This window comes from Tachypleus tridentatus, chromosome 1, assembly GCF_004210375.1.
Source record: "Tachypleus tridentatus isolate NWPU-2018 chromosome 1, ASM421037v1, whole genome shotgun sequence".
NCBI lineage: Eukaryota > Metazoa > Arthropoda > Merostomata > Xiphosura > Limulidae > Tachypleus > Tachypleus tridentatus.
The window spans coordinates 110,503,660-110,530,098 of NC_134825.1; the positions used below are offsets into that span (position 1 = coordinate 110,503,660).

Below are 26,439 nucleotides of genomic sequence, written 5' to 3' on the forward strand. Positions count from 1 at the left end.
CCAAAGCTCTACAAAAGGGCAACCTTATGCGTAAAATATACATGTGACTTTTGTATGTGTCGATAAGTAACTTCAAAAAGCGAAAATTCGTACAGTATCGACATGCAATTTTGGTTAATTGCTTTTGTAATTAAATCACCTTAGTGATGGTCTTATGAAAGGAATGATGTGTCTTATGATGGTGTTTTAGCGCAAAGCTACGCAATGAACTACTTGCGCGAAGTATTGAACCCTGAATTTTAGGGGAAAGTTTACGGTCTTTATAAAGTCTAAATAAGGCATATCTTAAAGTGTTTTGTGCTTAATTTTCATAAAAATTCTGAGGGAAATTTTATATAATGTGATATATGTATGCAGATATATTGTTGAAATTTACGATAGTTAAACGCTATTTTCTCTTAGGAAAACCGTTCCTGATATAGGTTTGATTAAAAATATAAAAGACAAAATTTATTCTTACTTGAAACTTGGAAATCGTAAAATAAATTTCATTCCGTTTAATTCTTGAAAAATCATAAAGACACGAAGTAAGTATCATACAATAAATAATAAAGTATGATATAACTGATGTTAAAAAAATCTTTTTTTTTTCATTCCTTAACATATTTATTATTATAGCCGATGAAAACAATCCCAAATATGTTAAATGTTGCGACAGAAATTATTAAAAAGTTAAATTTAAAACATAGATCTTGTAATAAGAAAATTTAACATAAATGCTATTCTTGAAAAATTTAGTTTTTCTCCTATTGGTAGCCATCGTGTTGGTTCAACAGGCTTCCACGAATTCCAGATTTTTTACGAAATATCTTAATAATTTAATGTAAGTACAAGAAGTTAACTGTTAGTTTTGTTTCAGAAGATAATCTCATTTAGTAATTCATTCTTTTACGTATCAAAATTTCTTTTATGATCTAATAGTATAATGAAAAAGATATTTTTAAGTTTAAGTGCATGTTTTTGACCAGGGAAATTGTTAAATATGTTGCACACTCCTGGTGTTACAAAATCTTTCGACTAACTTAATTGTAGTCACATTTACGAAAAGTTTTATCCCACGTGCTTTCTAAAGCACTTGCCATATTTTTTGTTTTACATAATCTTGAATCTATGAGTTTTACAAAAATAATGAAAAAATCATAAAGCTAACTTTAGTTATAATATCTAACAATATTATGAAAGGAATATTGAAAGGGTTAACACTATGTAATAACGCAACAAGGAGCCTAACCCTAATGTCAGCACTTTTAAACTAATATTTTACTGAACGTAGGTTTGAATAAACGTCTAGCCTACAGTTTATTATCATGCAACTTTATCAAGTTAAAGCCTTGTGTAGTTTTTAAACCATCTCGTCTTCTCAAAGTTTCATATGCCATTGTATTGGGAAAACAAAGCATTTATAAATTGTATTTTGTTGACGGAAGACCAATTTATCATCTAGTTTTTTGTACATATGTGAATTAATATAGTTATGGTTTCATTACAATTAGTATGAGGAGTTGAGTTTATTCCTTTTGAATTTCAAATGTAATAACTTGGTATTGTAAATGTAAATGGTGTCATCTTCCATGGTTATAAGGTCATGTTTATTGAACTGAAATAGTTTGTATAATACAACTAATGTAATGAATAATACGGTTAAACCTAATTGTACGAGTAAGTAAACCTAAAAAACTAAAGATTTTTTTTTATATCAAATGAAAAGTACAATAGTGGTTAACAAAAAGTAGGGTCAACACCATCCACACTAGTTTGTTGCAATTAGTTCATGTTGGTTTCTGTCTGATGTATTGTAATCATTCAGAAATATAGTCCTTAAGTCAGGTGCATTTATTATTCACTTTATACTGTTCACACATGTCCATTTCTGAAACTATTGTCCATGTTAATAGGGTGTGGTAGACCAACAGATACACTGAAGCTTGTATTCCCTGTATTAGTTTGAATTTTGTTTATTTAACTGTTTGTTTTAATAGTGATAAAATATTCTTATATTAGTGTACAAAGTTATACTAATATAATTAATCTTTGTACAAGGGTGCAGTAATGTTGCGTGAAGATGTAAGTGAAAAACAGAGTTAATTATGCCATTAAAAATTTTTTAAAATGGAAGAGATTAATTATTTACACATTATGAAAGTTAGTCAAAAGTATCTGGGGAAATTATGAAGATGTGAGGAAATCTGCGTGTCCTTGAAGATTGTTTTCAAGTTTCACTGGTCAAAGGCCCAGCATGGCAGGTGAAGTGCTCGACTCATAATCCGAGGGTCTCGGGTTTGAATCTCTTCACACCAAACATGCTTGCCATTTCAGCGGTGGGGGCATTATAAAGTGATGGTCAATTCCGCTATTTGTAGCTAAAGAGTAGCCCAAGAGTTGGCAGTGGGTGGTGACAACTAGCTGCCTTCCATCTAGTCTTACACTGCTAAATTAGGGATGGGTAATGCAGATAGCCCTCATGTAGCTTTGTGCAAAATTCAAAATCAAACACTGGTCAAAAAGTTTACCTGAGATTCACTCATTTAAAGTTCACATAATTCACAATGATATGATATACAGTAACTGAGGTGTTCAGAATCTATACATTTTTATAAAGTCCATAATTAAAGCTGCTCCTTTACAAGCTAACTGGTTACAGGAGTCAAAGTTTACTTGGCTTAGGTTTTGTTTTTTAATCTATGTCACATCTTTTGGTATTTTGTCTTTCAACATAACCTTTCTGAGTATATGCATGTAAATATAATATTTAATTAATGTTATGAATTAGCTTTTTTTTTTTCTTTAGTGTACTCCTTACAATCCTCAACTCAAATTTTTTGCCACATGGAAACGACTCGTTTTCGCACAATTATTGCAGCCTAAGTTAATTTTGAATATAATAAAGATATAACACTGCAGTCCACTGTTATTCTCAACCTGTTGTGAGGACATGGATACAGAGACTTTGAGCACAACGTTTACATCAGATTTTATAATTAACCTTCTATACTATGGTATGAGTAATCGAAATATAAACTATAGGATTCTTAAAAAAACAAAGAGGTGGAGAGAGAGAGAACTTTCATAGTTTGAAATATAATTTGAAGGTTATTGACCTGGACTTTTGTAAATTACACACCCAAACTTCAGATTTCTTAGGTTGAAAGAAGGACTGGAAAGTATTACAAAACATCAAACTCTGGTTGTCATTAACAACACTTATAACCTCTAACTGAATTACAAGCATTGTCAAATTTCAAACACAATATCTTCAAGGGTTTCTGATTTATCAGCTGTTTGTTAGATGACAAGACTTCAGTTTAATGCAGAATGATGACAATAGTTACCAGTGTAGAGACTTCTAGTGGCAGTCACTTTGTCTCACTAAGAGTACACTGTTGAATTAAGCCCAGTAGGGCAGTAGCTGATATTGTGTGTAAAGAAATTTAAAAAAACAGTTGAAATAGACAATAGAGGAAAAGATACATCAGGATATAAGGAATAGTAACATACTGAATGTTAGAGAATAACATTTAACAACTCTGTCTTAACAAATTTGTCTGGCATGTTTCACTGCTATAAGTCTTTAAATCAACGAATCTTAAATTTTAGTAATAAAAAAAAAAATCTTGAAAATGACCTGGTGGGTTAGCCTAAATAATTAATGTGTCTTTCAGATCACATGCAATAAATCAACAGATATGTGATATTCTTAAAAATTAACTTTAGTGATGTTTGATGTTATTTTATAACTGGTGTTTTCCTTGTTATAAATAAAGTAATTCCAATCATCTTGTGTTTAGTTCATTGTTTGTTACTATGTTGTGTACATAATAGGGAAGTGTGTGTGTTTGTATTAACAAAACCTTTGTTTAATCTTCAGTAAAAGAGTGTTTAGATAATTTTAAAGGTAACTGTGATCTAATTAGTCAAGTCATGCCAGGAAAAATATAAATCTGTATATACATACACTGTGTTGTTCAGTTTTCTATAGCAGTAGAGTACCTGACATTAATGTATGTGTAGAAACAGATGAAAATGTAAAACAACAAATAAAAGTTTATAAAGAAATTTAAATTTCCTATTCTTTACGTTGTTTAAAGTAATATATAATATTTATATTGATTGTGTTTTTCTTATTGTGTGAATGCATCGTGTTTTAAGTTTTGTAGAACGTAGATTTACGTCTGATGTTTATTACAGATTATAGTATGCCTTTAGCCAGTCGAGCTCGAATTTACTCAGAAGCAAATTCAATTAGATCACGAGATTACTGGAATTATGAATCACATGTTGTAAAGTGGGGGTGAGTACAGTTTTATAACAAGTCTTTCAGAACCACTTGTGAGTACAGTTTTTATCCCAAGTCTTTCAGAACCACTTGTGAGTACAGTTTGTATACCAAGTCTTTCAGAACCACTTGTGAGTACAGTTTGTATACCAAGTCCTTCAGAAGCACTTGTGAGTACAGTTTATATACCAAGTCTTTCAGAACCACTTGTGAGTACAGTTCGTATACCAAGTTTTTCAGAACCACTTGTGAGTACAGTTCGTATACCAAGTCTTTCGGAACCACTTGTGAGTACAGTTCGTATACCAAGTCTTTCAGAACCACTTGTGAATACAGTTTGTATATCAAGTCTTTCAGAACCACTTGTGAGTACAGTTTATTCCAAGTCTTTCAGAACCACTTGTGAGTACAGTTCGTATACCAAGTCTTTCATAACCACTTGTGAATACAGTTTGTATACCAAGTCTTTCAGAAGCACTTGTGACTACAGTTCATATACCAAGTCTTTCAGAACCACTTGTGAGTACAGTTCGTATACCAAGTCTTTCAGAACCACTTGTGAATACAGTTTGTATATCAAGTCTTTCAGAACCACTTGAGTACAGTTTTTTTCCAAGTCTTTCAGAATCACTTGTGAGTACAGTTCATATACCAAGTCTTTCTGAACCACTTGTGAGTACAGTTCATATACCAAGTCTTTCTGAACCACTTGTGAGTACAGTTCATATACCAAGTCTTTCTGAACCACTTGTGAGTACAGTTTATATACCAAGTCTTTCAGAAGCACTTGTGACTACAGTTCATATACCAAGTCTTTCTGAACCACTTGTGAGTACAGTTTATATACCAAGTCTTTCTGAACCACTTACAAGACTGCTAGGTCTTGACTCTTATTGTTGTAGTTAATTGAGAAACTCGATTCTTACCTAATTGATGAAGGTTAGGTCCAATACTTCAGATTGTAGTTACAGAGAACTCTTGGGAATCTTTGTGTGTTTACCAAGAACATCAGAATTAGGAAGTTGATGCAGTGTTTTTAGGTTTTAAAGAAACTTGTACACGTGACTTGATGTAAAAGCCTTTTAGTATTACTGTGATACAAATTCATCATTCTTCAAATAATTCGATAGTAAATGTCCAAAATAATTGTTGGTATTTTTGTAAGACAAGATCCCTAGGAGGGGCATGATGCGTAGGCTTGACTTTCTCATTGTTTTCTTAAACCAAGATATGTAGCTGTTATAAATGTATATTTTATCTTGGGAAAATCTAACATGTTACTGGAAGGTAAACCTAAAATGGGCAGTTTGGAAGAAACAAGTGTCACATGATAGAGAGAATTGAACGTTGAGAATTTATTTTAATATTTTCTTTTGTAATTAAGAAATGAAAACTTATACAATATAAACTATTAAATCTTAAACTAGGTTTTTATGCCAAGTATGGTTATGTACATTGATTGACTAAATTTTGAATGTAACTCTGTTAAAAAAAAAAAAAGGTTATGTCATATTTTGACTCGCCCTTTCTCAAGTCATTAGTAGTTTCATAAATATTATTACACGTACCTAACGTTGATTATAGTTACTTGTCTTCCTGTTCATGTCCTGTGAAGTCGGTGTCTCACATGCAAAATGAGTTAACATGGAGTGGTTCAAACTGAAAAGCTCGGTGTTTTCAGTGAAAAAAAAGCTTATCAAATGAAATCACAAACTGAAACTGTTTCCATAGAAATGTTATATAAACTTTGTACAACTTTTAATCTTGGAAATAAAGTTTATTATAAAACAAAGTACTTGGTATTTAAAAACTGTTAACTGTAGACAAACTTTAACAATTTATCCATCAGAAGTTGAAAAAATATGTTCCTGATATTTTGATTCAGGAAGTACCTACTTCAAGTATTTTCACCTTTTCTTGAAGGCCAACAGAACTGTGATACTTAACTCTGCTTAATGTATCTCTCTGGTCTTATTTTGGAAGTGCTGGAACATTCTGTAAAACTGTCTGTGAGATTAGAATGTTCTCTGTGCTGATTTGAAAAACAGTGAATTCTCTGCTCTACTGCCATTTGGAGTTTTTATTGTTCCTCAGAATTAATAAGCACAACAATCAATCACTGTTTTTGAAAGGTATACTTTTAGTGAAGATGTTCGTACAAAAATAATACAAGTAGGTTTAAGTAGATTGGGGAAAAAGAACAGCTTATAGTACTAATTACTAGTTTAGTTGTTTCAGTTATTAATGTAGAGGGATAGTGACAAATAATAGGACTGTTTAACTGAAGGCTTCAGCTTAGTTAAGGTTAAGTACAGGGTATTAGCCTGCAGCTAATATTAATCATATGTAGTGTGCACAGAAATGTTTGTTTTTCTTCTAGAACCTTTCATTAAAACCTGTAACATGAAAACATTGTTTTTTGTCTTTAATAACTCATTAAAGATTTTAAGATTATTCTAAAAATGTATTTTTGTTATCTTTGAAAGTTGTAGAAAGTTGATCAAATTTTTATTTTGAAAACTACATAAACCCCATTAAAAGAACAGTAAAATAAGATGGTTTTGCTTAGGACTGTAAATGAGGTGACAGCACAAGTGTTTATTTGGTATATTACTGAGGTAAATGTTACATCAAACAGATGTACATGTGGAGCAGTAATATTGATTAATATTTTGAACTTATTCTATCTTTGTGAAATTCGGGAATATGTTAGTATCAGTTTTCAAACGAGGCCCAAAAACTAGTTTTGGAAGTTTTGTGTCACATTTTAAAACTGTTACAACTTTTGTATGTGATCTCGCATAATAACTTCTTAATCAGGGTATTAGTAAAATATCAAGTGTCCCATGCATAAAGAACAATTTATGTCTGTGAATCGATGAAGTCAGTCCACCTCGGATGTAAAACTTACAGTTAAAGGTCGCGTCTATATGAAGAGTATTCATCTTTTTTTACCATAGCACAGTTTACCTGGTGAATCTGGATAGCATTTGAAGTGATGTAAATGTATATCTCCAGATTTTTGTTCTGTGTTCCTACACGTATTATATCAGGTAGTAACAAAGTAAAGTGAAATGAGTTGATAGCTGACATCAAATTCATCACACCAGTTTGAATGACAGTTGTACTGAAACTGTGTGGTCTTAACTTGCACGTGTGAGATGATTTGATTAAATAAAAAGTAACAACATTATGGCAGAATGATATGTCATTAAAATTAATTTATATTATCTTTGCCACTGCATGACTTTAAAATTCTGTTGTTACGGTAGAATCACTGTCAATGGTGTTGAAGTACTAAGGCCATAAATAATACTGTAATATACTAGTTAGTTTTATGAAATACTTTGAATGTGTAAAAGTCTGTAAGTGAACACTTACTGAAGGTTTAATTTTCAGTGGTCCAGATGACTATCAGCTTGTTAAGAAATTAGGAAGAGGGAAGTACAGTGAAGTCTTTGAAGCCATTAATGTAACGAACAGTGAAAAGTGTGTAGTGAAAATTTTGAAGGTAAGCATACTTGTAGTACAATTGGTTTGTCTTGTTTACAAACATTGACAATAAAATCACATTAATAGCTACTTAATGAAATGTTTTCTTTATGGTGATCCATGAAATAAAAAGTGAACTAGGGGTTAGTTATAGCAGTAACTCTATCTTCCAAGATTTATCTTGTGTTGTAATAATGCTAGCCTAGTTTTAAAGTGGACTGTTAAGTGGTTGTTAGGTTAAAAATGACCCGCATTAGTGTGTAATAACTCCAGCCCTTAAAAGCCTAGATACATAGGTAATTTGTGTTAGTATTTTCATCACTCACCCCTCTATAGTTAGTTTAATGTGATATTTCAAAGTGGTGCTTAGGGCTTTTCTTATTGGGTTAAAATATTAAATGGAAAGGAACATCACAATGTTTTGATATGTTAATTGAGAGAACTAGTTATTTCAAGCAAATTAACAGTTTTCCATTTGTTAGGTTTTGGAGTCTTTTTCACACATTTATCCTTAATCGTTTCTAAAAGTATATATGTCTGAGCCATTCGGAAGTTGACATTATCATCAGAGGTTTCTCATTCAAGACAACATTTTTCGTGTATGGTTTATAGAAACTGTTTTAAGAGAACTTTCAGCGTACTACAGTTGATGTTTTATCTTTGTTTTCAGCCAGTGAAGAAGAAGAAAGTAAAACGTGAAATCAAAATTTTAGAGAACCTGAGTGGAGGACCAAACATAATCACTTTACAAGCTGTTGTCAGAGACCCCGTGGTGAGAAAACTCTCATACACTGTATCTCTAAACATAGTCACTTTACAGGCTGTTGTCAGAGACCCCGTGGTGAGAAAACTCTCATACACTGTATCTCTAAACATAATCACTTTACAAGCTGTTGTCAGAGACCTCGTAGTGAGAAAACTCTCATACACTGTATCTCTAAACATAATCACTTTACAAGCTGTTGTCAGAGAATCCCGTGGTGAGAAAACTGTCATACACTGTATCTCTAAACATAATTACTTTACAGGCTGTTGTCAGAGACCCCGTGGTGAGAAAACTCTCATACACTGTATCTCTAAACATAATCACTTTACAGGCTGTTGTCAGAGACCCCGTGGTGAGAAAACTCTCATACACTGTATCTCTAAACATAATCACTTTACAGGCTGTTGTCAGAGACCCTGTGGTGAGAAAATGCTCATACACTGTATCTCTTCTAAAGTTCAAATCTGTATCTCTGACTTTGTTTCCAACTCTTCAGTAAACACTTTAAGATTTCGTATTTCTAGATTTAAATATGACTAAATTTTACCACAATGTATTGTTTACTTAAGATTATGTTTATATAAAGTAAACTAAAACCAAACTTTTGAAAGACTAATTAATTGATGTATACAACATTGTCTTGCAGTCGAGAACACCAGCGCTGATATTTGAACATGTAAACAACACAGACTTTAAGGTAAGGACGTAATGTTGATTTAAAATATTGGTGTTTTTGTAGGAGTTGTAGGCCTACAGCTTTCTTATGTACTATTGTTAAGAATACAAAATTCCAAATATTTGCATTATATGTATGAATTATGTTCCTGTGTTGTTGTTGTTTTTTGTGTGTGTATGTGTATTTGTGTTTAGAATAAAAGTTTGTCCAGGGTTGGGTCTGGTTGGTCATCATGTCCAAAGCATACTACATTACAGTCAAGCTCCTCGAACTAACATTGACCACAGTAGTAGATGAAACAAAGAACTCTGTACAGATAGGTTCTTTAACAATTTTTACACATGATTAATAGTGATGTAATAATTTTCAGTTGTTTCATCACGGTTTCTGTGGTTACTGCTCACAAAAACGTACCAGTTTCAACATGTTAGAGCAATTCTGTGTAAGATGTTTAAAAACATGTGCAGGCAGAGTTCTGAAACACATGTAAATTTATTTATTAAACTTTTGTGTCTAGAACTGAACAGTGATCTGATTAATCAGTTCAAGATGTGTAATTGTGTCAAATACACTGGAAGAACATGAAACTGAAATACAAGCTATGTTTGATTACAACATTTGCTGATCCATTTAGTATTTGTAAATAATTATCTTTATAATTATAAATTGTTCTAATTAAGTTATATTTGTAGAAAAAAATCTAGATATACACATATATCCGTGAAATAAGTAAACAATAAATAAAAACAGTCATCTGAAGCAGGATGTTTCTGTTGATAGATTAACAAAATATGTATGGTCATTTTGTCTTGTTGATTTCTTGTATCACAGAATGATATTTTGTTTTTAACTAAAATTGTTTACCCTGCTAGGGTTGTGAAAGTATTTTCACTGTTTCTAACAAACAACAGTAAAGATATTTTCTGGAAATGGTACTGCTTGAAGTTCCTCCTTCCCCTGAATGATCTCATGTGCATGTACAACCATGGCCTGTTTGTTTGAAGTTCCTCCTTCCCCTGAATGATCTCATGTGAAGTACAAACATGACCTGTTTGTTTGACCTTTCTTCTTTCTTTAGAATGTTGTTCAATGTCGAGAAAAAAGATGTTATTTTCCTATTTTCTATGAACTCTTGATGTAGGACAAGATAATGGTGAGATTATTGGCTCTGACTGATGCCCAGAGAAAATATGCAAATCGTGCTTTGTTGTTTTTTTTAACTCTGATTAGGTCGAAAGAAATAGATAAAAACCTTAAAACTCGAGAGCTTTCAATAGGTGTGCCTCGAGTTTTTTAGGGTGGTATAGTGGTATGTCTGTTTCAATACCAGTATGGACATAGCTCAGATAACCCATTGTGTTGTGTTGTGCTTATTCTAATCAGTCTGTAGAAACCACTTGGGGGGTTTTTATTCAATTCTATTAAGACTTCTTGGTCTCTCATGTTTTTCTAATATCACACATGACTCAGTGTAAAGGTGTTAAGTAACCATATAATTAAATTTTCAACATTATTTTAATGATTGAAATATGCCTTATTTTTCTTCACTGACAAGTCCAAATACACGTTGACACCAGCCCAATGTTGTTTTATATCTACTTGTATTTCATCTGGATTTTTTTTAAAGAAAAGAACCTATGAATAAAAACAACAAATTTTTTGATAAATTACTGGTATTGGGATAACTCAAAGCACTATTGTATGTGTGAGAAGTTAAAACAAGTTAAGGTTTTTAAATTTAGTAATTCTTTCTTTGATATTATGTGTATAGCACATTCACTCCTCACTTACTGTATTTGAAAAGCAATTCAGTTTTCGATAACAGTTGTATGGACCCTGTAGATTCACCCCTTACTCACTGTATTTGAAAAGCTATTCAGTTTTGGATAACAGTTATGTGGACCTTGTAAATTCACTCCTTACTCACTGTATATGAAAAGCTATTCAGTTTTGGATAACAGTTGTGTGGACCCTGTAGATTCACTCCTCACTCACTGTATTTGAAAAGCTATTCAGTTTTGGATAACAGTTGTGTGTACCCTGTAGATTCACTCCTCACTCACTGTATTTGAAAAGCTATTCAGTTTTGGATAACAGTTGTGTGGACCTTGTAGATTCACTCCTAACTCACTGTATTTGAAAAGCTATTCAGTTTGAAAAACAGTTGTGTGGACCCTGTAGATTCACTCCTTACTCACTGTATTTGAAAAGCTATTCAGTTATCGATAACAGTTGTGTGGACCCTGTAGATAAACTCCTTACTCACTGTATTTGAAAAGCTATTCAGTTTCGAATAACAGTTGTGTGGACCCTGTAGACTCACTCCTTACTCACTGTATTTGAAAAGCTATTCAGTTTTGGATAACAGTTGTGTGGACCTTGTAGATTCACTCCTCACTCACTGTATTTGAAAAGCTATTCAGTTTTCAATAACAGTTGTGTGGACCCTGTAGATTCACTCCTTACTCACTGTATTTGAAAAGCTATTCAGTTTTGGATAACATTTCTGTGAACCCTGTAGATACACTTCTTACTCACTGCATTTGAAAAGCTATTCAGTTTTCGATAACAGTTGTGTGGACCCTATAGATTTACTTCTCACTCACTGTATTTGAAAAGCTATTCTGTTTTGGATAACAGTTGTGTGGACCTTGTAGATTCACTCCTCACTCACTGTATTTGAAAAGCTATTCAGTTTTCGATAACAGTTGTGTGGACCCTATAGATTCACTTCTCACTCACTGTATTTGAAAAGCTATTCTGTTTTGGATAACAGTTGTGTGGACCTTGTAGATTCACTCCTTTCTCACTGTATTTGAAAAGCTATTCAGTTTTGGATAACAGTTGTGTGGACCCTGTAGATTCACTCCTTACTCACGGTATTTGAAAAGCTATTCAGTTTTGGATAACAGTTGTGTGAACCCAGTAGATACACTCCTCACTCGCTGTATTTGAAAAGCTATTCAGTTTCGAATAACAGTTGTGTGAACCCTGTAGATTCATTCCTTACTCACTGTATTTGAAAAGCTATTCAGTTTTGGATAACAGTTCTCTGAACCCTGTAGATACACTCTTTGCTCACTGCATTTGAAAAGCTATTCAGTTTTGGATAACAGTTGTGTGAACCCAGTAGATACACTCCTCACTCGCTGTATTTGAAAAGCTATTCAGTTTTGAATAACAGTTGTGTGGACTCTGTAGATTCACTCCTCACTCACAGTTGTGTGGACCCTGTAAATTCACTCCTTACTCACTGTATTTGAAAAGCTATTCAGTTTTGGATAACATTTCTGTGAACCCTGTAGATACACTTCTTACTCACTGCATTTGAAAAGCTATTCAGTTTTCGATAACAGTTGTGTGGACCCTATAGATTCACTTCTCACTCATTGTATTTGAAAAGCTATTCTGTTTTGGATAACAGTTGTGTGGACCTTGTAGATTCACTCCTTTCTCACTGTATTTGAAAAGCTATTCAGTTTTGGATAACAGTTGTGTGGACCCTGTAGATTCACTCCTTACTCACGGTATTTGAAAAGCTATTCAGTTTTGGATAACAGTTGTGTGAACCCAGTAGATACACTCCTCACTCGCTGTATTTGAAAAGCTATTCAGTTTCGAATAACAGTTGTGTGAACCCTGTAGATTCATTCCTTACTCACTGTATTTGAAAAGCTATTCAGTTTTGGATAACAGTTCTCTGAACCCTGTAGATACACTCTTTGCTCACTGCATTTGAAAAGCTATTCAGTTTTGGATAACAGTTGTGTGAACCCAGTAGATACACTCCTCACTCGCTGTATTTGAAAAGCTATTCAGTTTTGAATAACAGTTGTGTGGACTCTGTAGATTCACTCCTCACTCACAGTTGTGTGGACCCTGTAAATTCACTCCTTACTCACTGTATTTGAAAAGCTATTCAGTTTTAAATAACAATTGTGTGGACCCTGTAGATTCACTCCTTACTCACGGTATTTGAAAAGCTATTCAGTTTTGGATAACACTTGTGTGAACCCAGTAGATACACTCCTCACTCGCTGTATTTGAAAAGCTATTCAGTTTCGAATAACGGTTGTGTGAACCCTGTAGATTCATTCCTTACTCACTGTTTTTGAAAAGCTATTCAGTTTTGGATAACAGTTCTCTGAACCCTGTAGATACACTCTTTGCTCACTGCATTTGAAAAGCTATTCAGTTTTGGATAACAGTTGTGTGAACCCAGTAGATACACTCCTCACTCGCTGTATTTGAAAAGCTATTCAGTTTTGAATAACAGTTGTGTGGACTCTGTAGATTCACTCCTCACTCACAGTTGTGTGGACCCTGTAAATTCACTCCTTACTCACTGTATTTGAAAAGCTATTCAGTTTTAAATAACAATTGTGTGGACCCTGTAGATTCACTCCTTACTCACTGTATTTGAAAAGCTTTTCAGTTTTGAATAACAGTTGTGTGGACCCTGTAGATTCACTCCTTACTCACCGTATTTGGAAAGCTATTCAGTTTTGGATAACAGTTGTGTGGACCCTGTAGATTCACTCCTTACTCACCGTATTTGGAAAGCTATTCAGTTTTGAATAACAGTTGTGTGGACCCTGTAGATTCACTCCTCACTCACTGTATTTGAAAAGCTATTCAGTTTTCAATAACAGTTGTTTGGACCCTGTAGATTCACTCCTCACTCACAGTTGTGTGGACCCTGTAGATTCACTCCTTACTCACTGTATTTGAAAAGCTATTCAGTTTTGGATAACAGTTGTGTGGACCCTGTAGATTTACTTCTCACTCACAGTTGTGTGGTCCTTGTAGATTCACTCCTCACTCACTGTATTTGAAATGCTATTCAGTTTCGAATAACAGTTGTGTGGACTTTGTACATTCACTCCTCACTCACTGTATTTGTAAAGCTATTCAGTTTTGAATAACAGTTGTGTGAACCCTGTAGATACACTCCTTACTTACTGTATTTGAAAAGCTATTCAGTTTTGGATAACAGTTGTTGGACCCTGTAGATTCACTCCTCACTCACTGTATTTAAAAGCTATTCAGTTTTGAATAACAGTTGTGTGGACCCTGTAGATTCACTCCTCACTCACTGTATTTGAAAAGCTATTCAGTTTTGGATACATTCAAGTACAAAATTATTTGCTCCTGTTTTAAATAAATTTTTTGTCATTTTTGTCTCTTGACAACAAGTGCATATCAAGTAAAGTTGTTGAATTAGCTGAAAACACAATTTCGTACCATCAGGTAAGAATTATTTATTTTTAAACATTTAATGTGTAGAATATTTTAAATAATGTCTTCTGAGAAGTGTTAAAACACCTTATTGCTACGTGTAACCTTACAACTTGGGTATGAGACTTAATATCCATAGGGAAAATAGTGTTAACTTTTCTTTTGTTAAAAACAATGTTTTTGTATTATTTTGAATGTGTGCTTTACTTATGTTGCACATACTACGTGTTGTTTGAAGAGAAAGTTTCATTTGTTTCTTTTGTTTCACTTTACAGCAACTTTATCAGACACTCACAGACTATGATATCAGGTTTTACCTATTTGAACTCCTTAAGGTAAGAACTAACTAGTTCTTAAAGAAAATATTTTAACTTTTTTGTTGTAAACCTTTCTGTACCTTCTCTTTACAAAAGTATTATCCAACAATCTTTCAAAGCTATTTCATTCAAAATAATTACATTGTGAGTTTTGGAAATTTCTAAAAAAGACATTTTCTGTGTCAATAATCTGTCTTGTGGTCTTCTAAAATTCAGTTATTGGGAAACACATATAGTGACATGGTTTTCACATTGTGCCTATTAAGTTTTAAAAAATATCAAATACTCGTATAGAATTAACTAAGGGTTTTGTATGTAGTGTTAATATTCTATATTTAACCAAGTTAGACATACATTTTTTTCATAAAATAGTAAGATACATAGCTGTTTTCAAAATAAACATGTGAAACTTTAAAGAGTATAAGTTGTCTTGGGGCTTAGGAGTTAGGTTGTCATCGTAAATGTCACTTGCTCTATACACTGGATATTTTGAAACAAAGCTATTAATATCATGAGATAGAGTACAGATACACTGATATAGTTTAGTTTTAAATTAAAACAATACATAGAAAACTATTCAAAACACTTCTTTGAAAATAATAATTATTTTGAAAACATGACAAGTCTGACATCCTTAGACAAATATTATGCGTTAGTAATACTGTATATAAACTACGAGTGTCAGTAATACTGTATATAAACTGCGTGTATCAGTAATACTGTATATAAACTACGTGTATCAGTAATACTGTATATAAACTACGTGTATCAGTAATACTGTATATAAACTAGGTGTATCAGTAATATTGTAGACAAACTACGTGCATCAGTAATACTGTACGAGGTCTGGTCAAAAAATACGCAGTCTGACGTCATAAAACAAAATGTACTTTATTTAGAAGTTACAGGTCTAGGACCCCTTCAAAGTACTCTCCTCCCCAACGCACACACTTATCCCAACGGTGTTTCCACTTGTTGAAACAGTCCTGGTACGCTTCTTTTGTAATGTCCTCCAGCTCCTTCGTCGCATTTGCCTTAATCTTGGGAATCGTCTCAAATCTTCTTCCTTTTAAGGGTCTTTTGAGTTTGGGGAACAAGAAACAATCGCAAGGAGCAAGGTCAGGTGAGTAGGGGGGGTGGGGAAGAACAGTGATCGAGTGTTTGGCCAAACACTCACGAGTTCTGAGGCACAAATTTCGCAGCAATGTGGTGCATCTTCAATTTTTCGTTCAAAATCTCGTAACAAGAACCAACTGATATCCCACACTCTTCAGCAAGCTCCCTGACAGCCAGACGTCGATTTGCCCGCACCAGGGTGTTGATTTTGTCGACGTGTGGGTCGTCAGTTGACGTGGAAGGACGGTCATCATCTTCAATGGACTGTCGACCATCCTTAAAACGTTCATGTCACTTGAAACATGTCGTACGCTTCATAGCAACATCACCGTAAGCCGTGTTAAGCATAGCAAAAGTTTCATTCGCAGATTTTCCAAGTTTAACACAAAATTTCACAGCAAGTCGTTGCTCCTTCAGCTCATTCGTTCTGAAAGCCGCCAAACGAAAAAATCGCACTTCATTTAAAACCGCGTAGCTAATACACAAATGAAGATATCTGCAATCGGGAAATGGCGTCGTAATCAGCTGACCTGTGCGAACCTAGCGACACCAAGCGGATTCTCCTGGAACCAACTGGAGCCGCGCAATTCAAACAGTCCGCGTATTTTTTAACAGCCCTCGTATATAAACTACGTGCATCAGTAATGCTGTAGACAAACTACGTGCATCAGTAATGCTGTATGTAAACTACGTGCATCAGTGATACTGTAGACAAACTACGTGTATCAATAACATTTTGATTTTTCACATTTTGACTGTTCCTGTGACAAATTTTAACAGATTAGTCTGAATTTAACAGCTCATTTGTGTTGAAGAATGCTGTTACTTATACTTTGGTATTGTCAGGTTTGTTTAATGTTGTGTGGTTTAATGGTTAATGTACATCAGACCTGAACATTGCTCCAAAAATATATCGAGACATAAAGTTTTCAGACCTACTGTAATAGTGATAATGAAATCTCACTGTAGTCACATAACTTTATCACGTTAGCCTTTTATAGTATGTATGTTTAGTTCAAACATTTTCCAAGCATAAAATAATAATTGTGTAAGATTGTTCTCATCTGTCAGTTAAGAATTAGTCCTTGTGTGCAGAAGTTGGGAAAACATGCATATTGTCATATTGTGGTATTCAGCAGGAACTGTGTAGTTTACATGATACAAATATAAAAATTCCTCTTTTGTCATTGACTGTCTGTTACCTCGTGTAAGGTTTATTATGTTAGTCAAATACATTTTGTTCTTGTATTCTGTTGTAATTTTTTGTTAATAAAATTTTAATGTTTTTCCCAGGCACTTGATTACTGTCATAATATGGGAATTATGCACAGAGATGTCAAACCACATAATGTCATGATAGACCATGAACATAGGAAAGTAAGTCTTTTTTTTGATGTCTTATCTGATAATTCAGGTAATAAAGGGTGTTAATAGAGTTAACTGAGAGATATCACATTCTTATCATTATTACTGTATTTTAGTTTTCGCTTCCATGTCACTAACTGTGGCCACTATTATTGGTCTGCAAGCTTTCATGTCACTAACCGGAGCCACTATTATTGGTCTGCAAGCTTTCATGTCACTAACCGGAGCCACTATTATTAGTGTGCAAGCTTCCATGTCACTAACTCTGGCCACTATTATTAGTTGTGCAAGCTTCCATGTCACTAACTCTGGCCACTATTATTAGTGTGCAAGCTTCCATGTCACTAACTGTTGCCACTATTATTGGTCTGCAAGCTTTCATGTCACTAACCAGAGGCACTATTATTGGTCTGCAAGCTTTCATGTCACTAACCGGAGCCACTATTATTAGTGTGCAAACTTCCATGTCACTAACTCTGGACACTATTATTAGTGTGCAAGCTTCCATGTCACTAACTCTGGCCACTATTATTAGTGTGCAATCTTCCATGTCACTAACTGTTGCCACTATTATTGGTCTGCAAGCTTTCATGTCACTAACCGGAGCCACTATTATTACTGTACAAGCTTCCATGTCACTAACTGGAGCCACTATTATTAGTGTGCAAGCTTCCATGTCACTGACTGTGGCCACTATTATTAGTGTGCAAGCTTCCATGTCACTAACTGTAGCCACTATTATTAGTGTGCAAGCTTCCATGTCACTAACTGTGGCTACTATTATTAGTGTGCAAGCTTCCATGTCACTAACTGTAGCCACTATTATTAGTGTGCAAGCTTCCATGTCACTAACTGTGGCCACTATTATTAGTGTGCAAGCTTCCATGTCACTAACTGTAGCCACTATTATTAGTGTGCAAGCTTCCATGTCACTAACTGTGGCCACTATTATTAGTGTGCAAGCTTCCATGTCACTAACTGTGGCCACTATTATTAGTGTGCAAGCTTCCATGTCACTAACTGTAGCCACTATTATTAGTGTGCAGTTTCGTGAAATGTTTGAAATTAATAAATAAAAAAATGTACTTATTTTGACTTCATGTTTTGATGACATTTATAATTTTACATCTTTACCGTTTCACACGTAGTTATATTTAATGTTTTTTTTTTTACTTTCATTTGAGTTATATAAAATAAATTATGGATAATTAACTGAAACCTAAATACAGTTTAACAGTATGTCTAACTAATGTACAGAAGTGCTGTCTAGACCAAAGAAGTGAAGAGGTAATTAGACACACTTGGTAACAAATACTGTATGAGAGTTGTAAACTGCTGGGAGTTGTGTAATTTAAACTATTTTTATTGTTTGTAAATGTGTCAAATATGTGCATGTGATTTGTATATCTGAAGTACAGAAGGTGGACATATCTTCTGTCAGGGGTTACCAGAATTTATTTCTGCATTCTGGGATTTGATCTGAAAGCTTTAAAACAAACATATCTAAATAGCCAGTAAACTTGTTTTGTTTCTAAACATACGTACAATGTAGTGTTGTTCATGTTAAGGTCTGTAAAGGTTGTACATCATAAGATAACAAAACTGAATTTTAAGTGTTTTTTAAGGTTTCATTGGAAAGAAACAAATTAAAACTTATAAAACTTGGGACTGTGATGTATGTTACAGTGAAAATATCATGGATAATAAAGTTGTTTTATCAATTACAATCTTGTGACATGCACAGAAAAGGTTAGCCATAAGTATAAAGTTAAGTGTTTTGAAACTGGATTTCTCCCTTCCTTTGTGAGGTTATTTTACGTACCTATCAGAAATGTAGTGTGTGTTATCACTGCAGTTTGTAACAGATTTATATCAGGTTGTACCTCAAGTGATGTCCAATTTTAGGTTCAGAAAAACAGAAGTGGTTTCAAATGCTTTTAATGTTATTTAATCAATAATGTTTGTTTCATTATTATTAATTACTTCCTGCCAACGATTCACAAGCTTCTGAATGTCACTTTTATAAAATTCTTGGGGTTTGGAGAAAAAGAATGTAGAGAAGGTAGTTTTGACATCTTCATGTGTCCCAAGCTCTTTTCCATTAAGACAGTTCTGAAAACTTCAGAATAGATGGTAATCAGATGGAGCAAGGTCTGGAGAATAAAGAGGATGTGGAAGTTTTTCCCAGTCTAACTCTTCAATCTTTGTAGATATGATCCTTGCTCTATGGGGCTGTTCATTATTCTGGTCTAAGACAACACCTTTACGAGTGATAAAAGCAGACCTGTTTTCTTTCAGTGCAACATTCAAATGCTCTAACTGTTCACAGTAGAAGTCTGATGTAATCATTACATTGAGTAGCAGCAACTCAAAGTGGATCACACCAATAATATCCCACCAAATGCTTAACAATACTTCCCTAGGGTGGAGGTCCACTTTGGACTGTGCTTTAGCCAGTTTATCTGCACTGAGCCATTGTCTGCAGCACTTATTTTTATAAAATATCCATTTTACATCTCCAGTTACCAAGCGGTCCGAAAAAAGCGAGTTACATTCAGGAGAGTACAGAGAAGTGCAAATGTCCACTCTTGCTCTAAGGTTGGCTTCTGTCAAATCATGTGGGACCCATTTTCCAAGTTTTGACACCTTTCCAAGCTGTTGCAGATGACAGTGAACTGTTGAATTGGTTTATTTAAGTTTCTGTGTTAGTTCTTCAACTGTTACAGCACAATCTTCATTAAGTGCAGCTAGCAGCAAGTCATCATTAAACTCAACAGAACAACCTGAATGTGGTGCATCACTTAAGTTGTAGTCACCTGATCTGAACGTCTGAAACCACCTTCGACATTTTCTTTCATTGAGAGACACCGCACCATAAATACCTTGAATGTTTTGTGTAGAGTCTACTGCACTATTGTCTTTTTTAAACTCATAAAGCATTATATGCCTAATGTGATCCTCAGACACATCCATCTTCATAAGGGTTTATTTGATTAATGATGTGAAAAAGTGGAGTTGGGTTAGTTTCTGTCTGTCTGAACATTTTTGTATATGTCCTACAACATATCTTAGTTATTAAAACCTTCTACAAAGACAGAAATGACGATGCACTTTCTGTATTAAATTTTCAGACATTACTTATTGGATGACCTGATATATTCTGGCAGTTCAATTCATCAGAGTGGGATTTTGTCTTTATTTAGTGTGATGCAGTTACGATTTAGTTGTTTAACCAAACTTTAGATTGGTTGAATTTTTCAACAAGTGTCTTTTTGACCAGGATTACGTACCCTAAACAGTCTTGCAAAGAACCTCTAGCTATTCGTAGACAAGAGGTGTAGCAAAACTTGTTACTACCAGATTAATAATGGTTAATCACAGAGCCTTTGAAGTCAGGTTGTGGAAATTTCATTGAAAATTTATATTTATTCTAAGGTTTCTTTAAAGTTAAACACAGCATTTTGTCGAGACACATAAACACTAACTGTGATATATCTGCTGTGGTTCTTTTTATTATGGTGTATATTGTAACTAAAAGTAAGTAATTAAGTATTTACAGATGACAACAGAATGTAACATCATTTAAATATTGTTTGTTAACTTCTGTAATTTATTTATTTGATCATATTTTTATGGGTTGTCTTAAATATGATCAAATAACATCATTATAACAGGAAATTGTAAAATTGTTACAAAATATGGACACCAGGTTAACCATACTTAGTATGTAAACCATCAGATGGTTATAAAATACAGTTACTGTGGAAAGTACATTATCCTAAGATCTGTTTGTTATTGCGTTTCACCTGCATGGTGGAAATCTGTATGTTATAGTAGCTTCCAGACGTAGTGTTTTTCTAGTTTGTTCCAGCAGATGGAAAAATCGTGAATCTCCTAACCATCGAGTATTAACAAAATCAGATTAGTTTCTGTGTAATTAATATTGTTTGTTATAACCGTTGTGTGTACTTATAGTAAGACGAGTCATTTTATTAACCCTGGTATTACAGCTTCGACTAATAGACTGGGGACTAGCAGAATTCTACCATTCAGGTCAGGAATACAATGTCCGAGTTGCATCCAGGTATTTCAAAGGTCCAGAGTTACTCGTTGACTATCAAGTAAGTTTGAACAAAAACCATTGGAAATAAATGAAATTATTAATTATCAAAGTACTTAAAATATTAATTATTTATCAACTGGTGAAAGAACTTATCTGGCTGAATGTAACATTTGTGTTTAAGGAAATATTCACTAGTGGTCATAGAGAAATTTTCTAATTGTACAAACAGTATCTTTACTTTAGAAAAAAGTGAATATCCACTTTATCTGTAATAATGTTGCTAGCATTTTAAAAAAGTTGAGGTTCACCCCAATATTATTGTGTGGCTATAAACAAAAAGCATGTGTGTTAATAGAGAGTTATGTTTTTATTTTTTGTACTTTAAATTTAAATTGGTTACATATCTTCAAAAGTTGTGACTTGAAGACTACATAAACCTTAACCCCAATATTTTTGTTAAATATAAGTCTATTGTTTCTAGTTTGTGTCTCTTTCCAGTTAGGCAAAATGCCAAAATAATTATACAAGTGATGAAATTACTTTTAGACATCAATTTGTTGAAGATTATGTAATTAACTGTTGAACTACCAGAATTTCTAAGTCTGTAAGTACTTGCTCACCAGGAAGTTTTGATGTTATTGTGACATGTTCAGTTATTATTGTTTGATCTTACAGTGTCAACAAAGTCTGTACATATTTACAGATGTATGACTATTCACTGGACTTGTGGAGCTTAGGTTGTATGCTAGCAAGTATGGTGTTCAGAAAAGAACCTTTCTTTCATGGCCATGACAACTATGACCAGGTACAGACCTATTTACAAGTGTCATTTTCTTCTTTGGTAGTAAAATAGATAACTCGTTGCTTGTTTTTTTGTGTGTTTTTTATAACAAGCAGAACAAAAGATGTAGACTTGCTAACAACCATAGAGTCTTAGATCTTGAATATAGAAGTAGAGTTCACAATTTGTTGTAGAGTCTTGGATCTTGAATATAGAGTAGAGTTCACAATTTGTTGTAGAGTTTTGGATCTTGAATACAGAGTAGAGTTCACAATTTGTTGTAGAGTCTTGGATCTTGAATACAGAGTAGAGTTCACAATTTGTTGTAGAGTCTTGGATCTTGAATACAGAGTAGAGTTTACAATTTGTTGTAGAGTCTTGGCTCTTGAATACAGAGTAGAGTTCACAATTTGTTGTAGAGTCTTGGCTCTTGAATACAGAGTAGAGTTCACAATTTGTTGTAGAGTCTTGGATCTTGAATACAGAGTAGAGTTCACAATTTGTTGTAGAGTCTTGGATCTTGAATACAGAGTAGAGTTCACAATTTGTTGTAGAGTCTTGGATCTTGAATACAGAGTAGAGTTCACAATTTGTTGTAGAGTCTTAGATCTTGAATATAGAAGTAGAGTTCACAATTTGTTGTAGAGTTTTGGATCTTGAATACAGAGTAGAGTTCACAATTTGTTGTAGAGTCTTGGATCTTGAATATAAAAGTAGAGTTCACAATTTGTTGTAGAGTCTTGGATCTTGAATATAGAAGTAGAGTTTACAATTTGTTGTAGAATCTTGGATCTTGAATATGTTCAAGTTAGACATTTATAGGTTTATTTGTGTTGAAAATAAGTTGTTGTAGTAATTGGTTATTGCAGAGCTTAGTAGTTGTCACCCTTGTTTTAAATGTATTTTCACTTTGTAACAGTGTTTTTATGTTTAGTTACACATAAGAAAGACTATGGGAAAAGCTAACAAAGTATACCTCTAATTGAAAGAACTTAACAGACAAGGGGAATAAGATAGATAGAACCTGTAGTGTAATGTGGTTTTTGTCCTAGATGTTTGGTCCTTAAGGTTCCAGTCTGTATGTATGGAAGCCTGTGCTTCTGCACTCTTGTAGTGCACATGTAAATAACATTTCAGATAGACTTTTGTCTCTCATCATCCAACCAATCTGACTGTCACAGACACTGAATGAAAAGCGACCTGGACAGTATACTTGTGGGATACAACATATGGTGGTGATATGCTACTTTTACTTGACTATAATTTGAACTTAGGAAGAGGAGTACGTGAAAAATCAGCTGTTGCATCACTTTCCAGTTGTTAACACTTAACACCACGTGTTTCAGTGTTGTGCAGACTTTGTTACACTTGTATTTTTTTTCTAAATGTGAACACTTTTGAAGCTTCACCTTTCCACTTGAATTGAAAGACTCTTGTGAAGATAAACTTATTTGAGTAGCAGTGTTTTACCTTTGTTTATAAATTATCTAGTTACCTGTTAGTTACCTAACTTCAGATATGAGTAGTGTGTTTTATTGGTTAGTTTGTTTAGGTAATAAAAAGATGGGTCTTTGAAGTCATTATTTTGGTTTCATTTAAAAAAAATTGAGGTTCCTTTGGCTCTGAATTACTCATCTTAAAAATTAGGTTTTGATACTTGTGGGGGTAGAGCACACATTGTATAGACTTGTGCTTAACAACAAACACAAAACCAATAAAGGACTAGTTTTCATCTAATACTTAAGACCATCTATAATCTTGATGGTAACACAGGGCAAAATTTAGTTTCCAAGACAATAAGGATTATTGCACATGGAGGTGTGTCACCTTCCTATTGGTGGAGGGCCTTGGCAACATAATCATCTCACAAATCAGTATAGTCAACATTTAATCTTGAAGTTAGCTGGGAGTTGTCTAAAATTAATGTGGCAGATGTATGAGGAAGACAACTAACCTAAGAGTTTCAGAAATATGTTTTCCAGATGAGGAAAATGCTAACTTCTGACTTGTTTATTGACAGACTTGGGCTGTTTCTTTTTTATAATCAGTGTTTTAGTTTTATTTCTGGGGTAATTTGTCCAGCTGCTTGCCTCCTTAATCAGTGTTTTAGTTTTATTTCTGGGGTAATTTGTCCAGCTGCTTGCCTCCTTAATCAGTGTTTTAGTTTTATTTCTGGGGTAATTTGTCCAGCTGCTTGTCTCCTTAATCAGTGTTTTAGTTTTATTTCTGGGGTAATTTGACCAGCTGCTTGCCACCTTAATCAGTGTTTTAGCTTTATTTCTGGGGTATTTTGTCCAGCTGCTTGCCTCCTTTCTCCCCACACACACTAGGTAAAAGTTTTAGTGTCATTCTGATATTTTTATTTATTTTCCCAATAATTATTACAAGGATTTGAAATAAATGTAAAAATGAGTAGCGTTCCTCCTCCAGGTAACTTGTTTTGTTTTTGTTACAATGTAGTTCAAATTTTTCTCTCTATCATAATGTGAATTTGGCTTGATGGGTTACGTAATTATTGGAGTTGAAGATACAAGGCTACTGTTGAGGTCCAGTTAGTACAATAATCATTCCATTAATATGTCGACCTGTCTTACTGTGGAAGTATTCAAACAAAGAAAACTGATGTTTCAGCCCACAGGAGAAAGCTATCATCAGACAAGGCCTGCTGAAGACTATGTGTTATCAGTTTATAGTCACTGATTATTGTAGAAAATGTTCTGTGGTATTGGTAACATTGTGATCAAACTAATGTATATAAAAACATAAAAATGTAATTCCACTATAATTTCTTCCTTGAGGTACTTCAGTTTTCTCTGTTATGTCAGTCCTTCGTAGTGTAATAGCAGTCTTTACTTGTTGGTGGTTTCACTAAAGGTCAGTCAGAAGTTATATTGAAAACAGTGAAATTATTTTTATTGTCACTCAGAATGTTTTATGAAGTAAAAGTTGGCACTTATTAGCATGTCTATAATGACATGTTTTTGTGTGGTCTTTATACATGAAACGATAATTATATAACTGTATTATGTTTCTGTTTTCAGTTGGTAAGAATTGCCAAGGTATTAGGAACAGACGAACTCTTCGAATACCTCAATAAATACCAAATAAAATTAGATCCCAGACTTAGTGAAATTTTAGGAAGGTAAGATGAAATTTAATGTTGTGGATTGTGATGACAAGAAATCCACCTGAAGTAAAATTTACCTCAGATCAGCTGCTGTGGGTATTAACACTTACTAACAGAGAACAACATTTCAAACTCCTTAGGTCATTTCTAAGTTAACCTATTTGTTAACCTGAGAAGATCAAAACGTTGCTCTCTGCTTTATTTGTTAATACCTACAGCTGACCTGAGGTACAATGTTGTGGTTTGTTTCTTGACACTACTGGAAGTATCAGTTGTAGTACTGAGTGTATATGGTAAACTGCACATAACATGTAGGTGTATCACTGTTAGATTTTACATAACTAAAACCATTCCTGATTTTGTTTCACTTAGATTGAGTAATGAAATCTAATGTTTAAACTGATCTAAGATGGTTGTTAGCAGTACCTTAGCACGTTAAAAGTAAATAACATAATTATTTTCGTGTGTGTAAGACATATGAGACAGCTTGTGTTTAGTTCTGGTTTCTTGCATCACCCACTGGTATGAACATATGAGACAGCTAGTGTTTAGTTTTGGTTTCTTGCATCACCCATTAGTATGAACATATAAGACAGCTTGTGTTTTGTTCTGGTTTCTTGTATTACCCACTGGTATGAACATATGAGACAGCTTATGTTTAGTTCTGGTTTCTGCCATCACCCACTGGTATGAACATATGACACAGCTTGTGTTTAGTTCTGGTTTCTTGTATTACCCACTGGTATGAACACATAAGACAGCTTGTGTTTAGTTCTGGTTTCTTGCATCACCCACTGGTATGAACATATCAGACAGCTTGTGTTAAATTCTGGTTTCTTGCATCACCCACTGGTATGAACATATGACACAGCTTGTGTTTAGTTCTGGTTTCTTGTATTACCCACTGGTATGAACATATGAGACAGCTTGTGTTTAGTTTTGGTTTCTTGCATCACCCACTGGTATGAACATATGACACAGCTTGTGTTAAGTTCGGTTTCTTGTATTACCCACTGGTATGAACATATGAGACAGCTTGTGTTTAGTTCTGGTTTCTTGCATCACCCACAGGTATGAACATACGAGACAGCTTGTGTTTAGTTCTGGTTTCTTGCATCACCCACTGGTATGAACATATGACACAGCTTGTGTTTAGTTCTGGTTTCTTGTATTACCCACTGGTATGAACATATGAGACAGCTTGTGTTTAGTTTTGGTTTCTTGC

The 26,439-nt window shown here is 33.8% G+C and overlaps 1 protein-coding gene across 5 annotated transcripts in view; it reads left to right on the top strand.

Moving 5' to 3' along the window:
* Positions 1 to 699: 699 nt before the first annotated feature.
* Positions 700 to 26,439, top strand: part of LOC143258191 (casein kinase II subunit alpha-like) — a 65,964-nt gene continuing 40,224 nt past the window's right edge. For 2 of the 5 annotated variants that reach the window (XM_076517201.1, XM_076517211.1), the window contains exons 1-10: positions 700 to 823; positions 4,186 to 4,288; positions 7,673 to 7,784; positions 8,436 to 8,537; positions 9,178 to 9,228; positions 14,721 to 14,780; positions 17,172 to 17,255; positions 21,254 to 21,364; positions 22,010 to 22,111; positions 25,129 to 25,229. In XM_076517201.1, the coding sequence (XP_076373316.1) occupies positions 4,194 to 4,288; positions 7,673 to 7,784; positions 8,436 to 8,537; positions 9,178 to 9,228; positions 14,721 to 14,780; positions 17,172 to 17,255; positions 21,254 to 21,364; positions 22,010 to 22,111; positions 25,129 to 25,229 (818 nt within the window). In that variant the 5' untranslated portion in view covers positions 700 to 823; positions 4,186 to 4,193. The remainder of the gene's footprint in view (positions 824 to 4,185; positions 4,289 to 7,672; positions 7,785 to 8,435; positions 8,538 to 9,177; positions 9,229 to 14,720; positions 14,781 to 17,171; positions 17,256 to 21,253; positions 21,365 to 22,009; positions 22,112 to 25,128; positions 25,230 to 26,439) is intronic. The other 3 variants (XM_076517208.1, XM_076517198.1, XM_076517205.1) reach the window with 3 other exon arrangements.